The sequence below is a fragment of the Oncorhynchus kisutch genome, linkage group LG10 (assembly GCF_002021735.2).
Source record: "Oncorhynchus kisutch isolate 150728-3 linkage group LG10, Okis_V2, whole genome shotgun sequence".
In the NCBI taxonomy this organism is placed as follows: Eukaryota; Metazoa; Chordata; class Actinopteri; order Salmoniformes; family Salmonidae; genus Oncorhynchus; species Oncorhynchus kisutch.
In genome coordinates, this window is record NC_034183.2 from 47,350,745 (window position 1) to 47,375,414 (window position 24,670).

Genomic DNA, 24,670 nt, shown 5'->3' on the forward strand with positions numbered 1-24,670 from the left:
ATAAGGAGAAGGAAGAGGGGAGAGAGAAAAAATAAAACGGTTTTGCGGCCAGAAGGGAGGCTATCCCGTAACGGATTGTGGATGCAAAGAACTTCGACAGACAAGCAGATGTTTTTTGAATCGCTTCTGAAGCTACATCTTTCTGTACAAGGACAACGGTGAAGGATGAATCTTGAAACCAGCGGCGGCAGGAGCGCGAACGGGGATGCTGTGATATGTCCATAGACGGCGAGGGAGGGAGAGAGCAAGGGATAGAAGGGAGGAGGGAGGAGAGTACTACGCCAGCTAAATATTGTCATTTTTTTGTAGAACCACGATTTATTACAACCATCCAATCGAGCATTTTACATAATAGAGAAAACGATTATTTCTCGAAAGAAAAAAATATTTTCGTCTGAACAGAAATGCAAGGTGAAATTGTTGACAGACGTTGACTGGAGAATACAGATTGAAAGAAGTGTAGGCTAGTCCGAACGGGTGTGGATAGCAGGGTGGCTGTTTTGACTCTCTGTTCCCCTCTATTTCCTGATACCAGGCCCTGGGATAATCCGAAGAGTGCACCGGATATTGGGAAAACCACCCCTCTGCTAAAACGGAATATTACTATTCATATAGCCTAAAGGGCGGAGCAGAGATAGTTTACATACCAACATGGGATAACAAGAGGTGGAGGGAGACTAAAATATGTTACGATAATAAGATTCTTTACAAATGTCATTAGTATGTAATTATAAGGATCACTGATGACAGTAACGGGTGTAGGCTATGGGGTGCAGAATTGTGTGCAATCTAGCCGTTACATGGAGCCTATCTGATTCAATCATTTTCGATAGGCTATTGCAGCTCCTTACATCTATCTGCCTGTACTAATATTAACAATAGGACACATTTATTTCGTATACTGTTAATAATAATTGTAATTCATAATAACTGGCATCATTTTGAACTTCTCAAAAATGCACATGTCAATCTCCCTACGAATTTCTCTCTTCCACTTTCTAACATCCCATTATTTCATTCCTGTTTAGTTAATTCACGGTCGTTGATAATAAGCTGGAGTTTACCGAATTTATATCACGGTAACCGCATAGAAAAAGGCAAGTGCATGGGAGTAGCCCAGCCTAGACGATAGGCCACGAAATTGTCATCACGACTACAACCGCTCTCTCCATTCCTCCCTGTGACAATATCGCTAGGCGTCTGTAATGCTATTACCGTGGAGCCGTTCTACCCCGAGGACCGATAGCTATAAATTCCTATTGAAAACAACAGTGATTTGATCTCCTTATCATCATATAATTTCGCCTTCAACGCACGGACATCATGACAAGCAAGGAGCTGTCCGTAGGCCAGTCGGCCCAATACGTCGGGCCTTACCGGTTGGAGAAAACCCTTGGGAAGGGGCAGACAGGTAAGCATACTTGCACCGCTCCCTTTAAACGCACGATCACGCGAAAAAGCTGCTAATATTAGTGCATGGTAGATGAAAATAGTCATATCTATAGCTATTTATGTATATTAGGCCGAGAAATTCAATTGGTCATCTAAAGAATCCACTCTTTGTGCACCTGAACATTATGTCCTCAGTATTGATATTTGTGTGTATTTGATTGTATGTCCCAGTTGTGGTAGCAACTGACATCAATGGGCCAATATGTCCAATATTATTGATATTGACAAATATCTGTGATCAGTAATGTGAAGCATGCTGTCACAGGTTTTACATGTGTATAATGTTGCATGTAATATTATTGTGAGAGTAGTTGTATGTATGTGTCTACCTGTTTGTGTATGTGTGTATGTCCTTTATGAATGAATCCATGTGTTCTGAGGTGTGGATCTCATTGACAATGCAGTACAGTTGCGGACACAGTCAGGCATATCTTGTTATCTTTCATCTCCTGGTGTTCTGAAGTCTAACTAACTCCAACATAAAGGGTGGTTTAAGCCTAGTCCAGGGCTTCATTCTCTATTGAAAGGCCTTTTTAGTCCAAGATTAGGTTGAATTTGTGTCTGGGAAACCGGACCTTTATATTGGAGTTAAATGACCCTCCACCATAGTAAAGTAGGCTACTAGACGGCGGAGACTGGACTAGCAGATTGAACTGATCTATTAAGTGCTGATGTACCAGTCCCAGATTAAGTCTATTCTCTATTCCTGGAATAAACAATAGTTTCTCCACTGAGCATGCTTTGTAATCTAGGAGTAGACTTAATCCTGGTCTGGGAGTCTGGCCCTCGGGAAACTTTTTTAGACCTGTGTAATGTGACCAGTTTACTTGAATTTAAATCGATAGAGAAGACTGGAATTGCTTGGTTTATTATAGAGGCTTTGATGAGTAAGTGGTAGACTTGTCGTATCAGATGTCAGTGCTGGAAACAGGCTGGTGTAGCCTTAGTGGATTGAACTGGTTGAACTGTAAACAGATTGATGTAGACTGCAGTCGCTGAATTAGGCCATTAGGTTCTGCATAGTCAAGTCAATATGGTATGTGTGAGGTCATGCTCCACCTGTGTCTCCTGTATGGTCTGGTTCTGGTTCACTTGTTATGAATGAGAATTGAGCTGTGTTGAAAATAAAGGTAACTAAAGTAAACAAGACAAACTCAAAGCTTTTCTTTCTTTCTGCTCTATTTTGCTCTCTCTATCTCGGTCTTTGTCTCTCTATTTATCTCACTCTCCCCCCATCTCCTCCTCCACCCTCTCTCTCCCAGGTTTGGTGAAGCTGGGAGTCCACTGTATTACGGGACAGAAGGTGGCCATAAAGATTGTGAACCGAGAGAAGCTGTCTGAGTCTGTCCTTATGAAGGTATGAACCCAGAGAAGCTGCCTGCGTCCCAAATGGCACCCTATTCCCTACATCATATGTTACTTCTGACCAGAGCATGGGCACTGGTCAAAAGTAGTGCACTTTATAGGGAGTAAGGTGCCAATTGGGACTCAGACGCTCTCTGAGTCTGTCCTTCTGAAGGTCCAGTAGCCTACAGAGAGAGCCATGAGCCTGCTAATATGAATTTGTAGAAGCACATTATATAGACAGCCAGCGTGCTGTCGTTACTAATTAAGGTATTGATATACAATATATCAACAGCTTTTTCTTCCTCTTTGGTTCTTCTTTGTATTCTACTTCTGGGTTATTTGAGGTGTGTATAGGCTATGCACCGTGTGTATACAAACCCTCTGTCACATTCATTCACAGACACACTCTCGCTCTCTCTCTCCCTCTCTCTCTATCTCTTGCTCTCTCTCTTCCCCTCTTGCTCCTGCTATCTTTATCTCCTCGCTCTCTCTCTCTCTACCTCCTCTCTGTTCATACCTCCTCTCTCTCTCTCTCTCGATCTCTTTCTCTATCTCCAGGTGGAGAGGGAGATAGCTATTCTAAAACTAATAGAGCACCCTCATGTGCTGAAGCTGCATGATGTTTATGAGAATAACAAATACCTGTAAGTATATTATCCTCTTTTCTCACTCTTTCTCCCTCTCTTTCTGCCTGTCTCTTGTACTGTACTAAAACTCAATAATATACTGTGTACAGTTGATGTCGGAAGTTTACATACACTTAGGTTGGAGTCATTAAAACTCGTTTTTCAACCACTCCACAAATTTCTTGTTAACAAACTATAGTTTTCGCAAGTCGGTCATGTGCATGTGTAACAGTTTAGCTTCCGTCCCTCTCCTCGCCCCAACCTGGGCTCGAACCAGGGACCCTCTGCACACATCGTTACCCATCGCGCCACAGCAGAGCAAGGGGAACAACTACTTCTAGGTCTCAGAGCGAGTGACGTCACCGACTGAAACGCTATTAGCGCGCACCACCGCTAACTAGCTAGCCATTTCACATCGGCCACAATTGTTTACAGATAGATTATTTCACTTATAATTCACTGTATCACAATTCCAGTGGTCAGAAGTTTACATTCACTAAGTTGACTGTTGAAAAATAGAACTGTTTGGCCCTAATGACCATCGTTATGTTTGGAGGAAAAAGGGGGAGGCTTGCAGGCCAAAGAACACCATCCCAACCGTCAAGCACAGGGGGTGGCAGCATCGTGGGGATGCTTTGCTTTAGGAGGGACTGGTACACTTCACAAACTAGATGGCATCATGTGAAAGGAAAATTATGTGGATATATTGAAGGAACATCTCAAGGTATCAGTTAGGAAGTTAAAGCTTGGTCGCAAATAGGTCTTCCAAATGGACAATGACCCCAAGCATACTTCCAAAGTTGTGGCAAAATGGCTTAAGGACAACAAAGTCAAGGTATTGCAGTGGCCATCGCAAAGCCCTGACCTCAATCCTATAGAAAATCTGTGGGCAGAACTGAAAAGGCATGTGCGAGCAAGGAGGCTTACAAACCTGACTCAGTTACACCAGCTCGGGCAGGAGGAATGAGCCAAAATTCACTCAACTTATTGTGGGAAGCTTGTGGAAGGCTACCCGAAACGTTTGACCCTTCTTATGGCTTGGGGGCAGTATTTCGACGTCTGGATGAGAAGGGTGCCCGAAGTAAACTGCCTGTTACTCAGTCCCAGAAGCTAGGATATGCATATAATTGGTATATTTAGATAGAAAACACTCTAAAGTTTCCTAAACTTTAAAAAATAATATCTGGGTATAACATAACTGATATGGCAGGTGAAAACCTGAGGAAAATCTATCCAGGAATTGGGATTTTTTTGATGTGGGTATTTTCAATTGAATGCGTTTAGAGTATTTAATGGGTTTTAGGACCCAGATTGCAGTTCCTATGGCTTCCACTAGATGTCAACAGTCTTTAGACATTGTTTCAGGCTTGTTTTCTGAAAAATGAAGAAGAATGAGACCTTTCTGTCATTGGACTGTAGAATCATGCAGTGCTGGTTTGCGCTCGTGACCGAGTACGCGCCCTTCGTTTTTTTCCTTTCGATTGAATACGCTATTGTCCGGTTGAAATATTATCGATTATTTAGACAATTGACAACCTGAGGATTAATTATTAACATTGTTTGACATGTTTCAACAAACTTTCCCGGTACTATTATCTTCAAAGGTAAGTGATTAATTTTATTGCTATTTCTGACTTTCATGACTCCTCTACTTGGTTGGAAAATGTTTGTATGCTTTTGTAAGTAGGGCGCTGTCCTCAGATAATCGCATGGTATGCTTTTGCCGTAAAGCCTTTTTGAAATCTGACAAAGTGCCTGGATTAACAAGAAGTTCATCTTTAGCCGATGTATAACACTTGTATTTTTATGAATGTTTATTAAGACTTTCTGTATTTTGAATTTGGCGCTCTGCAATTTCACAGGATGTTGTCGAGGTGGGTCGCTAGCAGAACGCCTGTGCCAGAAAGGTTAAACGATTTAAAGGCAATGCTACCAAATACAAATTGAGTGTATGTAAACTTATGACCCACTGGGAATGTGATGAAAGAAATACATGCTGAAATAAATCATTCTCTCTGCTATTATTCTAACATTTCACATTCTTTAAATAAAGTGGTGATCCTAACAGACCTAAAACAGGGAATTTTTACTAGGATTAAATGTCAGGTATTGTGAAAAACTGAATTTAAATTTATTTGGCTAAGGTGTATGTAAACTTCTGACTTCAACTGTATGTGTGCGCATCAATGTGTGAGTGATAATTGTTGCTCTACTGAAAGTGTGAGCATATGAACAGGCCTATGTTCAAGCATGTACACATCAGATTGCATGAGTGTATGTATTTATATTTATTTGATCTTTATTTAACTAGGCAAGTCAGTTAAGAAGAAATTCTTATTTTCAATGACAGCCTAGGAACAGTGGGTTAACTACCTGTTCAGGGGCAGAATGACAGATTTGTACCTTGTCAGCTCAGGGATTTGAACTTGCAACCTTTCAGTTACTAGTCCAACGCTTTAACCACTAGGCTACCCTGCCGCCCCTATGAGCATAACTATGAGTATGAGCATGTACAGTGGGTATATAGTTTGTTATTATTATATGCTTGAACATACAGCATTTGATCCCTCCCTCCCTCCCTATCCCCCTCTCCCAGGTATCTGGTGTTGGAGCATGTTTCAGGAGGAGAGTTATTTGACTACCTGGTGAAGAAGGGCAGACTGACACCTAAAGAGGCCAGGAAGTTCTTCAGACAGATCATCTCAGCGCTGGACTTCTGCCACAGCCACTCTATATGGTCAGCCACTACAGCAATATACTGTATACAGCAATATATACACAGCCACTCGATAGTCAGACACTACAGCAATGCAGTATATACAGCAATATACTGTATATAGCTATTAACACTGAGTATTTCAAACATTAGGAACACCTTCCTAATATTGAGTTGCACCTCCCTCAGAACAGCCTCAATTCGTAGGGGCATGGACTCTGCAAGGTGTCGAAAGCGTTCGACAGGGATGCTGGCCCATGTTGACTCCAATGCTTCCCACTGTTGCGTCGAGTTGGCTGGATGCCCTTTGGGTGGTGAACCATTCATGATTCACAGGGGGAACTGTTAAGCGTGAAAACCCCAGAAAGGCTTTCCAGGTCTTGAAACACTCAAACCAGGGCGCTTGGCACCTACTACCATACCCCATTCAAAAGCACGTAAGTCTTGCCCATTCACCCTCAGAATGGCACACCTACACAATCCATGTCTCAGTTGTCTCAATACTTAAAAATCCTTCTCTAGAAGGGAACAACTACTTCTAGGTCTCAGAGCGAGTGATGTCACCGACTGAAACACTATTAGCACGCACCACCGCTAACTAGCTAGCCATTTCACATCGGCCACCAGTACCAGTACTAGGCCTGACACATGACACAAGTCATTTTTCCAACAATTGTTTCCAGACAGATTATTTCACTTATAATCCACTGTATCACAATTCCAGTGGGTCAGAAATTTACAGACACTAAGTTGACTGTGTCTTTAAATAGCTTGGAAAAGTCACGAAAAAGAAGCTTCTGATAGGCAAATTGACATCATTTGAGTCAATACCTGTGGATGTATTTCAATGCCTACCTTCAAACTCAGTGCTTCTTTGCTTGACATCATGGGAAAATCAAAAGAAATCAACCAAGACGTCAAAAAAAAATAGTAGACCTCCACAAGTCTGGTTCATCCTTGGGAGCAATTTCCAAAGGCCTGAAGGTACCACGTTCATCTGTACAAACAATAGTACGCAAGTATATACACCCTGGGACCAAGCAGCCATCATACTGCTCAGGAAGGAGACGCTTTCGCTCTCCTAGAGATTAACGTACTTTGGTGGGAAAAGTGCAAATCAATCCCAGAACAACAGCAAAGGACCTTGTGATGATATCTGTATCAGTATCTGAAAAAAAGTATCTATCCACAGTAAAACGAGTCCTATATCGACATTTGGCTAAGGTGTATGTAAACTTCCGACTTCAACTGTATACACAGCCTCAATTTTAAATAAATCCATTTAAAACTAGAGAGATTGAGAGGTAAGAAAATAGGTGAAAGAAGAGAACAGACCTGTTTCTCTAACCTGTGTGTGTGTGTGTGTGTGTGTGTGTGTGTGTGTGTGTGTGTGTGTGTGTGTGTGTGTGTGTGTGTGTGTGTGTGTGTGTGTGTGTGTGTGTGTGTGTGCGTGCGTGCGTGCGTGCGTGCGTGCGTGTGTAGTCATAGAGACCTGAAGCCTGAAAACCTGCTCCTGGATGAGAAGAACAACATCCGCATCGCTGACTTTGGCATGGCCTCCCTACAGGTGGGGGACAGCCTGCTAGAGACCAGCTGTGGGTGAGTACTGTGTGTTCCTGCATGCGGGTGTCCTTAGTGATGTACAGTATGTTTATGAATGTTAAGAATGTTATTTTCTTTCTTCTGAATGATTTCAGATCTCCTCACTATGCATGTCCAGAAGTTATCAGGGTAAGTTCCCTTTCTCTCTGTATGTCTGTGGTTATTGTCAAGGTGCATGAACCTACAATATGTGTGTGTATATACTGTATGATTGAACAGTGAATATATTTTATTCTAAGTGAGTGTAGTGCCGTCTTGTATTGCAGGGGGAGAAGTATGATGGTCGCAGGGCAGATGTATGGAGCTGTGGCGTTATTCTCTTTGCACTGCTGGTGGTAAGAACCTCTTCCTCTCTCCATCTTTCTTCCCCTCTGTCTCTCGCTCTGTAACTCCCCTCTCTCCTCTCCTGTGTGTATAGGGAGCTCTACCCTTTGACCATGACAACCTGCGCCAGCTCCTTGAGAAGGTGAAGAGTGGGGTGTTCCACATGCCCCACTTCATCCCCCCAGACTGCCAGGCCCTGCTCAAAGGAATGATTGAGGTCAACCCTGACAAGAGACTCACGGTACGGGGGAGGAGAGGGGGATAGAGGGGAGGATGGTGGAAGGGAGAGAGGAGAGGGAAGGTGATTATGGAGAGAGGGAGGATGATGATGGGGCGAAGGAGAGCCAGACCCTGCTCAAAGGCATGATCGAGGTCAACCCTGAGACTCACGGTATGGGAGAGGGGGAAAAAAGGGTGGGGGGAAAAGACTCACGGTACTGACTAGATGTAGGAGTACCCTGTGTTCTGTTTAGGTAACTAACTGACTGTGTCTGTGTTCTCTTACAGCTAGAAGCAATACAAAAACACTCATGGTATCTGTAAGTACACTCATCCCATTCGACTCTATTTTCTCTACTTTCTCACCCACAGCTGGTATTCTCTGACACTAGGTCAGGTAGCCTGGTGGTTAGAGCGTTGGTTAGAGCGTTCTGCCCTTTAACAAGGCGGTTAAGCCACTGTTCCTAGGCTGTCATTGTAATAAGAATTTGTTCTTAACCTACTTGCCTCGTTAAATAAAGGTTAAATAAAAAAAATGTATCAGTCTTCTCTCTGAATAGAATGTTCACGGAACTCTTTACTTATCTGTACTCTCCCCTCCATTTGTCTTTCTATCTCGATCTCTGTGTCTGTTATCACACTATCTCTTTCCCCCTTTCCATATTTCTCCCTTTTCAGTGGTGGTCGTAACGAACCGTGTCCGGAGCAGCCTCCTCCCAGGCGTGTGTGTGTGAAGAGGATTGTGTCGCTGACAGAGCTGGACCCCGATGTACTGGACAGCATGCACTCTCTGGGCTGCTTCAGAGACCGGGGAAAACTGACCCAGGACCTGCAGTGTGAGGAGTGAGTACTGTCTGGGGTGCTTTTAGAGATGGGGGAAAGCTGACCCGGGACCTGCGCTGAGTGTCCCTTGATGTGGCCCCTGTAGTGTCACCATTCACTGGTTGCTGTGGAAACGAGCTCTTGATCTCTCTCTTAGTGTCTCTGGCACCTCTATTAGAAGTAGGAATAGGATAATTATTTTCTTTCTCTCTTTCTCTTGCTCCCTACTAGTGTTTTCCTGCCTCTCTCTATCCTAGTATTTTTCTCTCTGTCTCTCTGGAGAAGTAAAGGTAATCTGACCTTTATAGGACTTTGTGGAGTATTTGGACAGGGTCCTTCCTCTTCCTATTTTTAATCTCTCTCTCTCTCTCTCTCTCTCTCTCTCTCCCGACTGACTGACTGACCAATCTAATCTGCTTTTTTGGCACGTCACATGTTACATCACTCTGGCAAAGCATAAACATGACCAAAGATATTAACAATGGCTCTTTCTCCTTCTACTGTTGTCCCTCCAACTCTCACATTCACATTATGCTCTAGTTCTCAGTGCACTATTCAGGCTGTAACTATACTACTACAACTGTTTCGTTATTGTTAATAAAACAATTATATTCTGGTCAGATATTAACCCCAGATATCGCAACACTCTTTTTCAATCCCTGAATGTCTCTTACGATCTCTCGCTCTCGCTCTCTCATTTTCTAAGAGACAACCAGGAGAAGATGATCTACTACCTCCTCTTGGACAGGAAAGAGCGTTACCCCAGCTGTGAGGACGAAGACCTGCCGCCCAGGAATGATATAGGTTAGAAAGAAAACCTTTAGACAACATTGGTAAACCTTTAGACCACATATATTAGAAAGGAACAACATTCCTAACCTACACTTATTGGACACTCTGATTTCTCCAAGGTGTCCACCGTGTGCTCTGAGCACTCCCAGAAATATTCTATTCATTTTCAATTCTAACATAACATTCTAAGAAATCATTTGGAACATTATTTTTCTAGCCAACTTGGACTTAATGATAGGTATCTGTGAAGCTAGCGACAATAAGCAACATCTGGCGATTCTGTTTCAAAATAAAAGAGCTGCATTTAAACTTTTCAAAATAATTGTCCTGTGACAAAATTTGACAACAAATTCATGTTGGTCTGCAGTTTTTTTGGAAACATGTCCAACATGTCAGCATCTCAAAACCTCCAGACAAAGCACCAGTGCATTAATTAACATACGTTAGAGGTGCTTTAACCTTTGTGTACCTCTGAGACCTGGATTCTAACCTTTCTAAGGTCTCCCAGCAGATCCCCCTAGGAAACGGGTGGACTCTCCCATGCTGACCCGTCATGGCCGGTGCCGGCCGGAGAGGAAGAGTCTGGAGGTGCTGAGTGTGACGGAGCAGGGCTCCCCCACACCCACGCGCAGGGCGCTAGACACCTCCGCACACAGCCAGAGGTTGGACATAGATACACTACCGGTCAAAAGTTTTAGAACACCTACTCATTCAAGGGTTTTTCTTTATTTTTACTATTTTCTATGTTGTAGAATAATAGTGCAGACATCAAAACTATTCTTCAAATAGCCACCCTTTGCCTTGATGACAGCTTTGCACATTCTTGGCATTCTCTCAACCAGCTTCATGAGGAATGCATTTCAATTAAAAGGTGTGCCTTTATTAAAAGTTAATTTGTGGAATTTCTTTCCTTAATACATTTGAGCCAATCAGTTGTGTTGTGACAAGGTAGGGGTGGTATGCAGAAGATAGCCCTATTTGGTAAAATACCAAGTCCATATTATGGAAAGAACAGCTCAAAAAAGCAAAGAGAAACGACAGTCCATTACCTTAAGACATGAAGGTCAGTCAATACAGACATTTTCAAGAACTTTGAACCTTTCTTCAAGTGAAGTCGCAAAAAACATCAAGTTCTATGATGAAACTGGCTCCCATGAGGACAGCCACAGGAATGTAAGACCCAGAGTTACCTCTGCTGCAGAGGATAAATTCATGAGTTACCTGCCTCAGAAATTGCAGCCCAAATAAATGCTTTACAGAGTTCAAGTAACAGACACATCTCAACATCAACTGTTCAGAGGAGACTATGTGAATCAGGCCTTCATGGTCGAATTGCTGCAAAGAAATCACTACTAAAGGACACCATTAAGAAGAGACTTGATGGGCCAAGAAACAAGAGCAATGGACATTAGCAACGGGTGAAAATTTGTCCTTTAGTCTGGAGTCCAAATCGAAGATTTTTGGTTCCAACCGCCGTGTCTTTGTGAGACGAGGTGTGGGTGAACGGATGATCTCTGCATCTGTATTTCCCACTGTAAGCATGGAGGAGGTGTTATGGTGTGGGGGTGCTTTGCCAGTAACACTGTCTGTGATTTATTTTGAATTCAAAGCACACTTAGCCAGCATGGCTCCCTCAGCATTCTGCAGCGATACCATCTGGTTTGTGCTTAGTGGGAGTATCATTTGTTTTTCAACAGGACAATGACCCAACACAGTGACGGAAAAGTAGCCAACAAGTGCTCAGCATAGGTGGGAACTCCTTCAAAACTGTTGGAAAAGAATTCCAAGTGAAGCTGGTTGAGAGCAAGCGAAGAGTGTGCAAAGCTGTCAAAGGCAAAGGGTGGCTATTTGAAGAACCTCACATACACACACACTCAGGTCACACATAAAGACACACATATGCACCATATATACAGTGTTGTGAAAAAAATATTTGCCTCCTTCCTGATTTCTTATTTCTTTGCACATTTGCCACTCTTAAATGTTTCAGATCATCAAACAAATTTTAATATTACACAAAGATAACCCAAGTAAACACAAAATGCAGTTAAGTGATAGCTTTTTTCCCTTAATTAAATTATCCGAACCTTCATAGCCCTTATATGACAAAGTAATTGCCCCCGCTTGTTAAATTTCACTAGCCACACCCAGGCCTGATTACTGCCAGACCTGTTGAATCATGAAATCACTTAAATAGAACCTGTCTGACAAAGTGAAGTAGGCCACTTTTTTTTTCAAAAAGCAAGACATCATGCTGCGATCCAAAGAAATTCAGGAACAGATGAGAAACAAAGTAATTGACATCTATATCAGTCTGGAAAGGGTTACAAAGCCATTTCTAAAGCTTGCAGTGCAGGCCTCACTTGCCTCAGTTAAGGTCAGTGTTCATGACTCAACCATAAGAAAGAGACTGGCCAAAAATGGCATCCATGGCAGTTCCAAGGCGAAAACCACTGCTGACCAAAAAGAACAAAGGCTCATCTCACTTTTGGCAAAAAACATCTAGATGATCCCCAAGACTTTTGGGAAAATATTCTGTGGACTGACGAGACAAAAGTTTAACTTTTTGGGAGGTGTGCGTCCCGTTACATCTGGCGTAAAAGTAACACAGCATTTCAGAAAAAGAACATCATACCAACAGTCAGATATGGTGGTGGTAGTGTGAATGTCTGGGGCTGCTTTGCTGCTTCAGGACCTGGATGACTTTCTGTGATTGATGGAACCATGAATTCTGCTCTCTACCAAAAAATTGTGAAGGAGAATGTCCGGCCATCAGTTTGTGACCTCAAGCTGATGTGCACTTGGGTTCTGCAGCAGGACAATGATCCAAAACACACCAGCAAGTCCACCTCTGAATGGCTTTAAAAAAAAAAATGAAGGTTTTGGAGTGGCCTAGTCAAAGTCCGGACTTTGAGATGCTAGTTAAAATCCGATTGAGATGCTGTAGCGTGACCTTAAAGGCGGTTCATGCTCGAAAACCCTCGAATTTGGCTGAAATGAAAACAATTCTGCAAAGAAGAATTCCTCCACAGCGATGTGACAGGCTCATTGCCAGTTATCGCAAACGCTTGATTGCAGTTGTTGCTGCTGAGGGTGGCACAACCAGTTATTAGGTTTAGGGGGCAATTACTTTTTCACATAGGGTTCGGATAGCTTTTTCCCTTAATAAATAAAATCATCACTTAACCCAAGTAAACACAAAATGCAGTTATCTTTGTGTAATATTGGTTTGATCTGAAACCTTTAAGTGTGACAAATGTGCAAAAAAATAAGAAATCAGGAAGGGGGCAAATACTTTTTCACAGCACTGTGTGTGTGTGTGTGTATGTATGTATGTGTGTGTATTATATATATATATATATATATATATATATATATATATATATATATATATATATATATATATATATATATATATATATATATATATAATACACACATACTTTGTGTTGTACTAGTGTAGCCTGTTAGTGGACCATACTATGTGTTACAGTACCAATGTTGTCATGGAAAAAACATAATTTCACATGTGGAAGTTCCACATCATTTCACATGTGAAAGTTCCACATGTTTTGCACATGCAAAATTCTATTTCACATGTGAAACTATGTGGTTTTGGAACACTACACATGTCATATTTCACAAAGTTTCACGTGGATTTTCACGTTGTTTCTACACTTGATTACATTGTGTATGGTTATTTCTACAGTAATTATTTTACAACAGGTCCTCAACTGGGATTTGTACTCACGATCCCGTGGGTCACAGTATTACAATCTTCCTGTTACACCACATTGTCTGTGTCAATGACTGATTTCACATGTATTCCTATATTTTGGATTTAAAAGTAAATCTCAGTTTTGTATAATACAGTCAAGAAAAACTATTATATTTATATTCAGGAGTAACATTAATACAGAATAATATACCCCACCAACATTAGACAACTATACAGAAAACCCTCAAATTGCTGAAAAAAGTAAATTATATCAATGATGAGAGAATAGTCAGATAACTAAAATAGCAGTGCAGATGACACTCTATGTGCAGAAATGTATTATAGGTAATGAATGTGTATGTGACTTCTTAGACTGCTACAGACTCTGTGGTGCAAGCAGCAAGATCAGTGTAATCCAGAGGTTGTGAGTTCAAAACCAATCTTGGGTCATATTGAAAAGTCAGTACCTAAGTGAATATGTCAAATGTAAGCATATTGTCATTGATGAAAGATTTGTACACCTTTTTTTATTACACAATTTAGCTTCACTTACCTTAAAACCACCATACCATTTATTTACTTCCCTTTAAAAAAAAATGTGAAGCTGAAATTGAGCTGACATTTTTACATGGATAAAATTAGGCACATTAGATCAGTTCTTCACATGTATTCGATATAGAGTTCACATGCTAACACCACCCTTTCACATGTGAGAAGAGTAAAATGTTTTCATTTTCATTGATTCACAAATTTGCACTTTCATGTGTAAACAGTTTTCACTTGTGAAAATCAAACTCTCATATGTGGAATTGCATTTTCACATGTGAAAAACTTTCACGTGAAAATCAAATTTGCACTTTCACATGTGGAAAACTTTGAAATGTTGTGACGTGTAGTTTCATTTTATCACATGTTGCCACATGTTATCACATTAACTTCACATAAGATCACGTGAAATTCATGTGTTTTTTCCATAAGGGAGACTATGCTATGTGTTACTGTACCAGTGTTATCTGATACTAGGATTTTTGTCCTCCAGGTCTCGTTCAGTCAGTGGAGCTTCAACAGGGCTATCATCAAGTCCTCTCAGCAGTCCCAGGGTAAGTCACGCTTGGCCAACTCTTTTACAAATGGACACACATTTACACTACCTGATTGTTATTGAGGTGGTTGATAAAATAATTGATAAAATACCATACCTGTAATATCAGTATATTTTTGTACAGACTACCTTTTGTTCATGGTGAAATGTGCTACTGCACATCTACACTACTGTGATTTGATTGTGTTTCTCTGTACTGAAGTGTTCTACACTTCACACTTCACTACACAACTGTTCTTCTGAGACTGTCCATCACCCTCATACTGTCCCATTCTGAGCCATTACCCATAACATAGATACTCACACACACCAATAGTAAGGGCCTAGAGGAACACTAGAGACACACATACACATTCCAAATAGAGGCACACAAGAGAAGAGACACACACTGATAAGATCACATATTAGCCCTCAAATTGAAAGGGTCTCTGGACCTTTATTCAAAATGGACACTATTACATTTACATAATAAGATGAATATCAGAATATTCATTTGATAAATCCCTACAATTAGAAATGTAAGTACAATCAGAAGTCTATAGTATATTCATAAATCATAACTCATGACCATTGCTCTCTTCATCTTTCCTTCCCTCCTTCCTTCCTCTCCATCCCTCTGTCCTTTCTCTTCCCACGCATCAGAGCCCAGTTTTCACTTTCAGCCAATCAGAAGTCACCTCCGCCTCCACCACCCACTCCAAAGACCCCAAACCAGGAAGTGCCACCACTCCCCGGCCGTCACAACGGACGACCGTGCCTGACCCCAAAACCCAGACTCTGCCCTCCAAAGGGCTCTCCGATCGCCCTCACCTCCAGTCCATGAAGTCACTACCTCTCCAAGCTCCCCCCTCTCCGTCCCCCTCACCCATCCTCTCCCCCATCCCTCGCTTCTTTTTTTTCCCCGCCCCCTCCGTCTTTAAGTCAGTCACTAAGAACATCTATCCTAACTCTGCCCCTGTGCCACAGGTCACCCCTCAGGGGTCTCCACTCCCCACCCCCCTGGGCACCCCCGTCCACCACCCCCAGCACCCCCCGCCCACCCCTCCCTCCTCCTCCTCCTCCTCCTCCTCCTCGCGGGCGGAGGGAGGCGGCGGGGGCGGATCCCTCTCCCTAACCCCACCCTCCAGCCCTGGAGGCAGCGGGGGGATGGCCGCCAGTAGCTCCGCCCACTGGAGGACACGCCTCAACTCCTTTAAGAACAACCTGCTGGGATCGCCACGCTTCCACCGACGCAAACTGCAGGGTAAGAGAGAGAGGAGGGGAGTGTGTGCAAGCTGTAGTATGAGAGTGGGACGGGTTATTGGCAAACTGCAGGGGGAGAGAGGTCAATTCTATTTCAATTCAGGAATTTGGCAATTCAATGTATTTAATTTCATTTGGAGTCAAAACAGATTTGGGCCAAACCTTGATGTTTGGATATCGAAAGTATATGATATAAACAATTATATGCATTGTGATTCATATGTTCAATGTGTACATCAGTAGTTAGTGTCTTCAGAAAGTATTCATATCCCTGGACTCATTCCACATTTTGTTGTTACAGCCTGAATTCAAAATTGATTAAATATATTTATTTGCGCACCCATCTACCAATAATAACACATATTGACAAAGTGAAAAAGTGTTTTAGACATTTTATTCAATTTAAAATAATTATTCACACCCATGAGTGTTGTAATCACTGCCAAAGGTGATTCTGAGTCCTTCTGGGTAAGTTTCTAAATAGATTTGCACACCTGGATTGTACAACATTTGCCTATCATTATTTTCTAAATTCTTCGAGCTCTGTCCAATTAATTGTTCATCATTGCTGGACAACCATTTTCAAGTCTTGCCATAGATTTTCAAGCAGATTTAAGTCAAAACTGTAACTCGCCCACTCAAGAACATTCACGGTCTTTTTGGTAAGCAACTCCAGTTTAGATTTGACCTTGAGTTTTATGTTATTGTCCTTTTGAAAGGTGAATTCATCTCCCAGTGTCTGGTGGAAAGCAGACAGATCTAGGTTTTCACCTGTGCTTAGCGCCATTCCGGTTCTTTTTTTTTTATGCTGAAAAACTCTCCAGTCCTTAACATGATGCAGCCACCACTATGCTTGAAAATATGGAGTGGTGCTCAGTAATGTGTTATATTGGATTTTCCCCAAACAATACTTTTTGTAGTATTACTTTACTTCCTTGTTGCAAATGTTTTGGAATAATAAATAAAACAATTCTGTACAGGCTTCAATTAGGTTAGTATTGTGTAGTAACTACAACGTTGTTCATCCATCCCCAGTTTTCTTCTATCACAGGCATTAAACTAACTGTTTTAAAGTCACCGTTGCCCTCATGGTGAAATCCCCTAAGCGATTTCCTTCATATCCGGCAATTAAGTAAGGAAGGATGCTTGTATCTTTGTAGGTGTATTGATACACCATCCACAGTGTCCTTAATAACTTCACCATGCTCAAAGGGATATTCAATGTCTGCTTTTTTAACCCATCTACCAGTAGGTCCCATTTGCGAGGCTTTGGAGAACATCCCTGGTCTTTGGTTGAATCTGTGTTTGAAATTCACTACTCGACTGAAGGACCTTACAATTATCTTTATGTGTCGGGTACAGAGATGAGGTAGTCATTCAAAAATCATGTTATAAACACTATTGTTGCACACAGTGAGTCCATGCAACTTATTATGTGAGTTAAGCACATTTTAAGCACAACTTATTTATATCAGGTTAGAAAGTGAGACCCAGATGCAGACATTGTCGAATTAACAATGGTTTAATAATCCAACAGGGGCAGGCAGTAGACAGGTCAAGGCTGGCAGGGGTCAGTAAAGCAGAGGTGGGGCAACGGTACTGGACGGCAGACAGGCTCAGGGTAGGCAGAGGTGGGGCAAAGGTACAGGTCGGCAGGCAGAGTGGTCAGGCGGGCTCAGAGTCAGGACAGGCAAGGGTCAAAACCAGGGTGGCGAGAAAAAGAGAGACTGGGAAAAACAAGAGCTAAGAACAATCGCACTGGTTAACTTGACAACCAAGACAAACTGGCAACAGACAAACAGAACACAGTTATAAATACACAGTGGATAATGGGGAAGATGGGCGACCCCTGGAGGGGGGTGGAAACAATCACAAAGACAAGTGCTTCTACACCTGCATTGCTTGCTGTTTGGGGTTTTAGGCTGGGTTTCTGTACAGCATTTTGAGATATCAGCTGATGTACGAAGGGCTATATAAATAAATTTGATTTGATTTGATTTGAAACATCAGTGTGTGACAATTTAGGCTTGCCAAGATGAAGGGGTTGATTACTTGAGTCAAGACATTTCAGCTTTTAATTTTGTATTAATTTGTAAAAATGTCTAAACATAATTTCACTTGTGTAGGCCAGTAAAAAAAAGATATTTAATTAATTTTAAATTCAAGCTGTAATACAACAAAATGTGGAAAAAGTCAAGGGGTGTGAATACTTTCTGAAAGCACTGTATATAGGATAGGCCATGACAGTAAATACATATGAATTGTGTAAAACAGTATGTAATAATGTTTACATAGTGTTTTACACAATTCATATGTATTTACTGTCATGGCCTATCCTATATACAGTGCTTTACCAGTATGTGCATATTCTGTTCTCAAAGTAGCCACAGTCTCTGCTACCATTGCAGAAAGACCGTAGTGTACTATACGGTGCTCAAATTAATTAGACATATTGGTAATTAAATCAATGAAACTGAACCTCATCATGTAGTGTCATCAAATTTGTACTTCCCCCTCTCCACTCTACTCTACTTTCTCCCTCCCTCCCCACCCTCTCTCTTTCTCCTTATTTTTCTATCTTTCCTCTATATATATATATAACTCCCCCATCTCTCCTTTCTCTCTCCATGTCTCTCCTTTTGCTCTCCTGTAGTTCCAACACCAGAGGACATGTCCAGTCTTACTCCAGAATCAAGCCCAGAGTAAGTAGATAATCCTAGACATACACAGTTGGTCTATCTATATCCATCAGAATGACTGTCCTGCCTGTCATGTAAAATGCTATTTGCTAGCCTGTAGCACATTTCTATGCTGCATGTTTAGGTAACACTTTAAATCAACTTCCTTGAATAAGCCATTATAAATGCTTATAAAAGCACCTCTATTTAACGTTTGAAATGTAGATTCTTAAAAAAAAAATACTATATGACTGTTGCTTCTGACTGGCAGGCTGGCCAAGAAGTCGTGGTTTGGGAACTTCATCAGCCTGGAAAAGGAGGAACAGATATTTGTTGTCATTAGAGACAAACCGCTTAGTTCCATCAAAGCTGATATAGTCCATGCCTTCTTGTCTGTGAGTATCTCTGTCTATTCTCACTCATTCTTCCTTTCTGTCTCTCTCTGACAACGCTCTCCTCTCCTCTGTACCTTCCCCTACACGGTTTCAGTGAAAGGCCTTTACAGCCATGATACAAAGATACACAACCACATTCATAAAACATGAACACATAAACATAGATGGAAAGCTTGTAAAGCTGTTTCCACCTCTGTTTCCAATGCTGTGTTGTTACATTACATCTGTCCAGATCCCGTCCCTGAGTCACAGCGTCGTCTCCCAGACCAGCTTCAGAGCAGAATATAAGTCCTCTGGTGGCCCCTCCGTCTTCCAGAAGCCTGTTAAGTTCCAGGTGGACATTGCCTTCTCTGAGGGAGAGAGGGACAGAGAAAAGGAACGAGCCGAGAGGGAAGGAAAGAGGGAAAATGGCATCTACAGTGTGACTTTCACCCTCATATCAGGTAGTGGTTCCCAAACCTGTTTGTGTTACAGTAAGACTTTTTTAAGTGTTCTTGCAACCAACCAAGGGACAAATCCTAACTTTCACTTAAGACGTATTGTCACTTCGTTATGCATTTGATTTCAATGGGAGTAGGATTTTCAAGTGAGAATGTGACTTAAGCGGAAGGTATGATTTGCTTGAAGTTACAGTTTAATTTAGTCTATGATACATTCATTGGCAAAAATGTGTAATAATTTGGTAACTAATGTTTGGCATGATTTGATCCTATCATATATCCCCAACATATACCACAAAACTGTCAAGACAGTTAACAGAACTCATTATACATGTAGGTAATTAATCTAAAATATTGATGCGGGGCAGTGAATACCTTGACTGAGTGTTTGTCTTTCTCCTTAGGTCCAAGTCGCAGGTTCAAGAGAGTGGTGGAAACGATTCAAGCCCAGCTACTTAGTACTCATGATCAGCCATCTGTACAGGCACTGGCTGGTGGGTCCCCTCACGCACACACACACTGTTTATATCTCTGTCTTCATCAAACTCATGTCTTTTTATATTTTTCTCCCCAGATGAGAAGAATGGGCAGCTGACCTCGCGTCCGCCCAGCACCCCGACCCGGCAAAACTCCCGACGTTCGGAAGGAGGCGGGGACCGGGGCGAGAGGTGTGAGCGTGGTGATGCAGGGATAGGGGGCAGTGGGAGCGTGCTTCAGAGGAGGAGCTCGGGCAAAGACAAGACCAGACTCCTTTCCTCCAACGGGACACAGTCCCAGCCCTGAGGGAACATTCTGGAAACAGACAACAGGATAGGGCAGATAGAGAGAGATGACCCTAGAGAACAACACAGACAAACCCCCTCAGACTACCACTATCACCACTACCACCGTCACATCTACCAAACCACCTGACCCAGCAATCATCATCACAAACCACTGCTTCAACCTGAAACGGGCCCAACAAGATAGTTGGCCACCAAGATGGAAGAAAGAAAATAGCGGATGAGAGTAAAACGCAGTGTCACTCAGATTAGCTTCAGAAGACAAGATCAGAAAAATGTCTAATTGTACGTTTGAAGTACAACACATCATGCAACTGCCAACAACAATATGTAGCCAGTAAAATAAGCGGGCAGACTTATATGGGGAATGGCAGGCTCTGAATGGTTAAAGGCTAAATAGATTTTTTTTTAAGTTATCTGGTCTACAACCAATAAGATGAAAACCATTGTGAAAATTCCGAAATAATATCAACAATTATAACAGTGTTTCCCAGTTGACGTGGATCCACTTTTAAGTTTTACCTAACATCGCTTTTTGGGACAGTGAGAGTGAAATATTACGGGTCAAGTCAATTCAGTGGATATGAAGGAAACAGACAGGTTGGGTCCTTTCACTGGATTCTCATTAACGATAAGTTACGAGAACAGAAACATTGTAGAATTTAAGATAATGATGAGGAAGACTGCATCAAAATCAGAATGAAGCGTCCAAATGCATATTTGCATCCAAGTAGCTCCAAAGATGTCAATACAGCTATTTGAACAAAATAAAGACAAATATCTGTTTTTCTTTATAACTAAGCACCACAATTGTATGATTCCTAAAATGCAATTGAAACAAACTTATGAAAACCATCTTGCCTTTAAATGAGGATTAAGCAACAGATATCTCTACAGATATCACCCAAGTTGAAGAAAAATAACAGACGAGGCATGGAAGAAAGTCTCAACGCCCCCACTACAACTGACATCTGGAATATGTAGAGATTTCAAACAGATAATGGAACAATATAACTGGAATCATTAGAGTAATACTATGAATGGAACCCTCAGCAGATCCTCTGAATGATGAGCTCTGTTCACTTCAGTCCAATGGAAGATGAAGAAGATGTAGTTCACAGGAAGTTACCTTCATTGGTTGTTTATTCCAGGAGGACTGAACCAAGCACTCCACATACATTATTGTTTTCTACAGAAAACAACCAACCCTCCCTCCCTTACATTCACAATATGGCCGACATGGGGCACTGAATGATGCGGCTTTTGAAAAGGCCCTAAACTGACTTGTTCTGTTAAGAGAGCAGAGGGTGGTGAGGAGGTGGAAAAGCTCATTTCAAGAAACAAAAAGAGACTTTGACTTAAGGATGACAGAGAGAAAAACATTGAAACCGCTGCACACTCATTCCCAGGAGAGGAAAGGAACAGACCACACAAAAATTATGAAATCCATTTCAATTTTTGTTTCCTTTCACCTTTTGTTTATGTGATTTGAGCACAAATGAGTTTGATGTTTGCTGCCAACAAAATGGAGTTAACGCTAACCAAGTGAATGTCAAAAACAACATATTTATGATATTTATTTATTTCATTTTATGTCATAGATTTATTTAATATTTATTTATGTATTTATTTGTTGATTTATATATAGCAAAGAGGAAATGTAGTGGAAAGGGAAGATGCTGACAAAAATAGAGGGGAAAGTTCTGTTGGAATATTGAAACAGCATTGAAACTGACAAAATGGCTGCTGTAGTTGAAACCAGATTGAACCCTCTTTTCCAGAGCGAGTCAGAAAACAACCTCTTGTCCATTCATTCCTCAATGTTTTAGAAACCAATGCTGCAAAATTTCTTCCAGCTCTTTTTGATGTCTTTATTGTTGATTTGTCTTTGTTTGGTATAATGAAGATTTCCCATTTAAAGCAACAAAACAAAACTAATTTTAAGAAATGAACCAAGGATAGATTTGATGCTTTGGGAATTTCTGGGATGGCAAAAAATATGAAAATCTTCCATGAAAAAATTATCTCATAGACACTTGAAAAAGCAGAGAGCAGGAAAGGGTGGGGATAGTAATCTCTAATTCCTTCTCTGTCTTATTCTGCTAGAATGTTGTTACTTAAGCATACAAAGATATGGACACACCACATAAAAACACTGACTGAGGGCCCAACACCACGTGCAGAACACAAGCAGTATTTACATACACACGGACCCTCCTGTTCTTTCAGAGAAAAAAAAAACTATTATAAATTTGACCTTAAAATTGGAATGCACTGTTCTAAAAGACACAAAACAAATAAAGTGGTTTCCCCCTACCATCCCTTTGCCCTTGGCCACTGCCATGCCCCCCCAACCCCTTCATTACGACCCCCCTCATACCCCTTCCCCTTGCACAGAGCACCAAAAGAAAACACAGGTTTCGTTCTAGTCGCTCCCCTAGTCCCTCCCTATAGTCCCTCGTCATCACCTTGTTGTTTCATGCTACTACCATTAAGCACCTATTATCAGTCTCACCCTGCCTCACCATTCCTTGGCTGTGACCACAGCACAGTGACTAAGAATCACAGCTGCAAGTTATACCACATCCCCATCAGCCATCATCACACTCCATATCAGTCGGAGTCAACACACTGCTACCGTAGGAAACAACTGCTTGTACAGCAAACAGGGCGATTCTGTAGCCAGGAGACTTAGAACCGTAGGTTATTGTAACTCTTTATTTATCATACTCTGTCTATAACAGCTGTACTGTATACTTAATTGGTGTGAATCGGCCATTTACCATGAAATACGAAAAGAGTGGGAGGCAGTCTTCCTCGATTTCCTTGCCTAGGGCTCGTCTCGCTCCCCTTCCCCACAGCAAAGAACATGATTATTTATTGTTGACTTTAGTAGCTCACCTCTCATTGTAGCTCACACCCTTCACTCAAGGCCTTTTGGCAGGAATCATGTACCCATTTTCCTACTATCGTGACGAACCGTACTGTGCTGTCTTGGATATTTTCCTTTCACATAGTCCTTTCCAACATGGTTCCAGGAACTATTGTGAATGTGTAACCAGGCTAGCCGAGCTAGTCGCCAATGAAATGCTGCATGACACTACTCGAAAGCAATGTGGCCCCGTAGGTGATTTTTACTGCATTAATATAGATCCAGCACCGTCCTGCACAGAATAGTAGTAGTAAGAGTTTGCATCGCCAGGAATTCGTTTGAGCGCCTTAAGATGATGCGTACGGAGGGAGGTACATGTCTGTTATATTTGCTCGACCTGTCAGTGTGTGTCCCCGGTGTCTGTGAGATTGTGTGTGCACGACCTCTCAGAGCCCTCATCCTCCCCACCGCCACATTCTAGGTCAGAGATCAGGGTCATTTGAATGGGAGATAGATGTGACACAAGACCCACGACCCCACAGTCTTTAATTTTCCATTACCCTGTGCTAAAAAACAGAGTTAGTGGGAGACCGTGTTACCCTTACCTTTTGTATAGGTGGCCTCCCTGGCCTCCCTGCCCAGCTCTGTTGCTTCACGTTTAAAAGAGTTTGGCTTCCATTGGTTTCAATTGGCGTTGTTGAGGCCAGAGGGCCTGGACGTTGCTGTTACTGAGAGCTTTGACACCCCGCCTTGCCTCGCCTGAAAACAAAAACTAGGGGAAATGCTGGCTGGAGACACAACTAGAGCGAAACCCTTAGACATTCTGTGTAAATAACCGTTCAAAGTAAACGATGGGATGAGGGGAGATGTTTCAACCCCATTGTGGGTGAATCTTACAGCAACCACCCCAACTCCCTCCTTGCCCCCTTCCTATACCCTCATTATCTCTTCTTAAACCCCCCCACCCTCTCATCCAGATGAAAATACCTCAACCCAACCCCATCCTTATATAATCACACCCTATCCTATCCCCTATCCATTGTATACAGTAAGTATGAAACCATATCTTGATTCTTTATTCACACTGTACTCACAATATGATTATTGTCATCATTATTGATCATTCCAAGATTGTAAAATTGTAATCCCCCCCTTCATACACAGTAGAACAAAACAATTTGTAAATATTTAAAACAGTAATGTGGGGGGGGAAACATGATGAGGATGATTATATAAGAAATGTCTGTATTATATTTTAAAAAAAAATGAAAGTGCACTATTATGATTATTATTGCCTGTGATAAATAAAGAACAATAAACTACATCAGAAGTAAAGAAACGGTGCCTCAATTCCTACTCTTCTATTAGGATTACTGACCATAAATTGTGATCAAACATCATCTGCGTTTTGTTATGGTTGAACAGAATAATTTTCTTTAGCAAAAATAGTATTTAAAAATACATATATATATATATATATAATATTGCCAAATGTAGACTACACTGTGTAGCAACACGACAGCTCCCGGGTCTGTTTTTTG

The 24,670-nt window shown here is 41.7% G+C and overlaps 1 protein-coding gene across 4 annotated transcripts; it reads left to right on the forward strand.

Annotated features, from left to right (window-relative positions):
• Position 1: 1 nt before the first annotated feature.
• On the forward strand, positions 2–24,383 carry LOC109898257 (serine/threonine-protein kinase BRSK2-like). Of its 4 annotated transcripts, none has more exons than XM_031833811.1 (19): positions 2–1,411; positions 2,715–2,809; positions 3,358–3,443; positions 6,022–6,162; positions 7,624–7,740; positions 7,839–7,872; positions 8,010–8,078; positions 8,162–8,308; positions 8,575–8,606; positions 8,965–9,129; positions 9,815–9,912; positions 10,400–10,562; positions 14,658–14,718; positions 15,363–15,963; positions 18,616–18,664; positions 18,912–19,035; positions 19,268–19,478; positions 19,880–19,969; positions 20,050–24,383. In XM_031833811.1, exons 1-19 carry the CDS (start codon positions 1,324–1,326, stop codon positions 20,256–20,258), a joined length of 2,580 nt encoding a protein of 859 aa, XP_031689671.1. In that variant the 5' UTR covers positions 2–1,323; the 3' UTR covers positions 20,259–24,383. The 4 variants fall into 4 exon arrangements, with proteins under 4 accessions (XP_031689671.1, XP_031689674.1, XP_031689672.1 ...); XM_031833814.1 differs by having other exon boundaries at positions 15,687–15,963; XM_031833812.1 differs by having other exon boundaries at positions 10,409–10,562.
• The last annotated feature ends 287 nt before the right edge of the window (positions 24,384–24,670 follow it).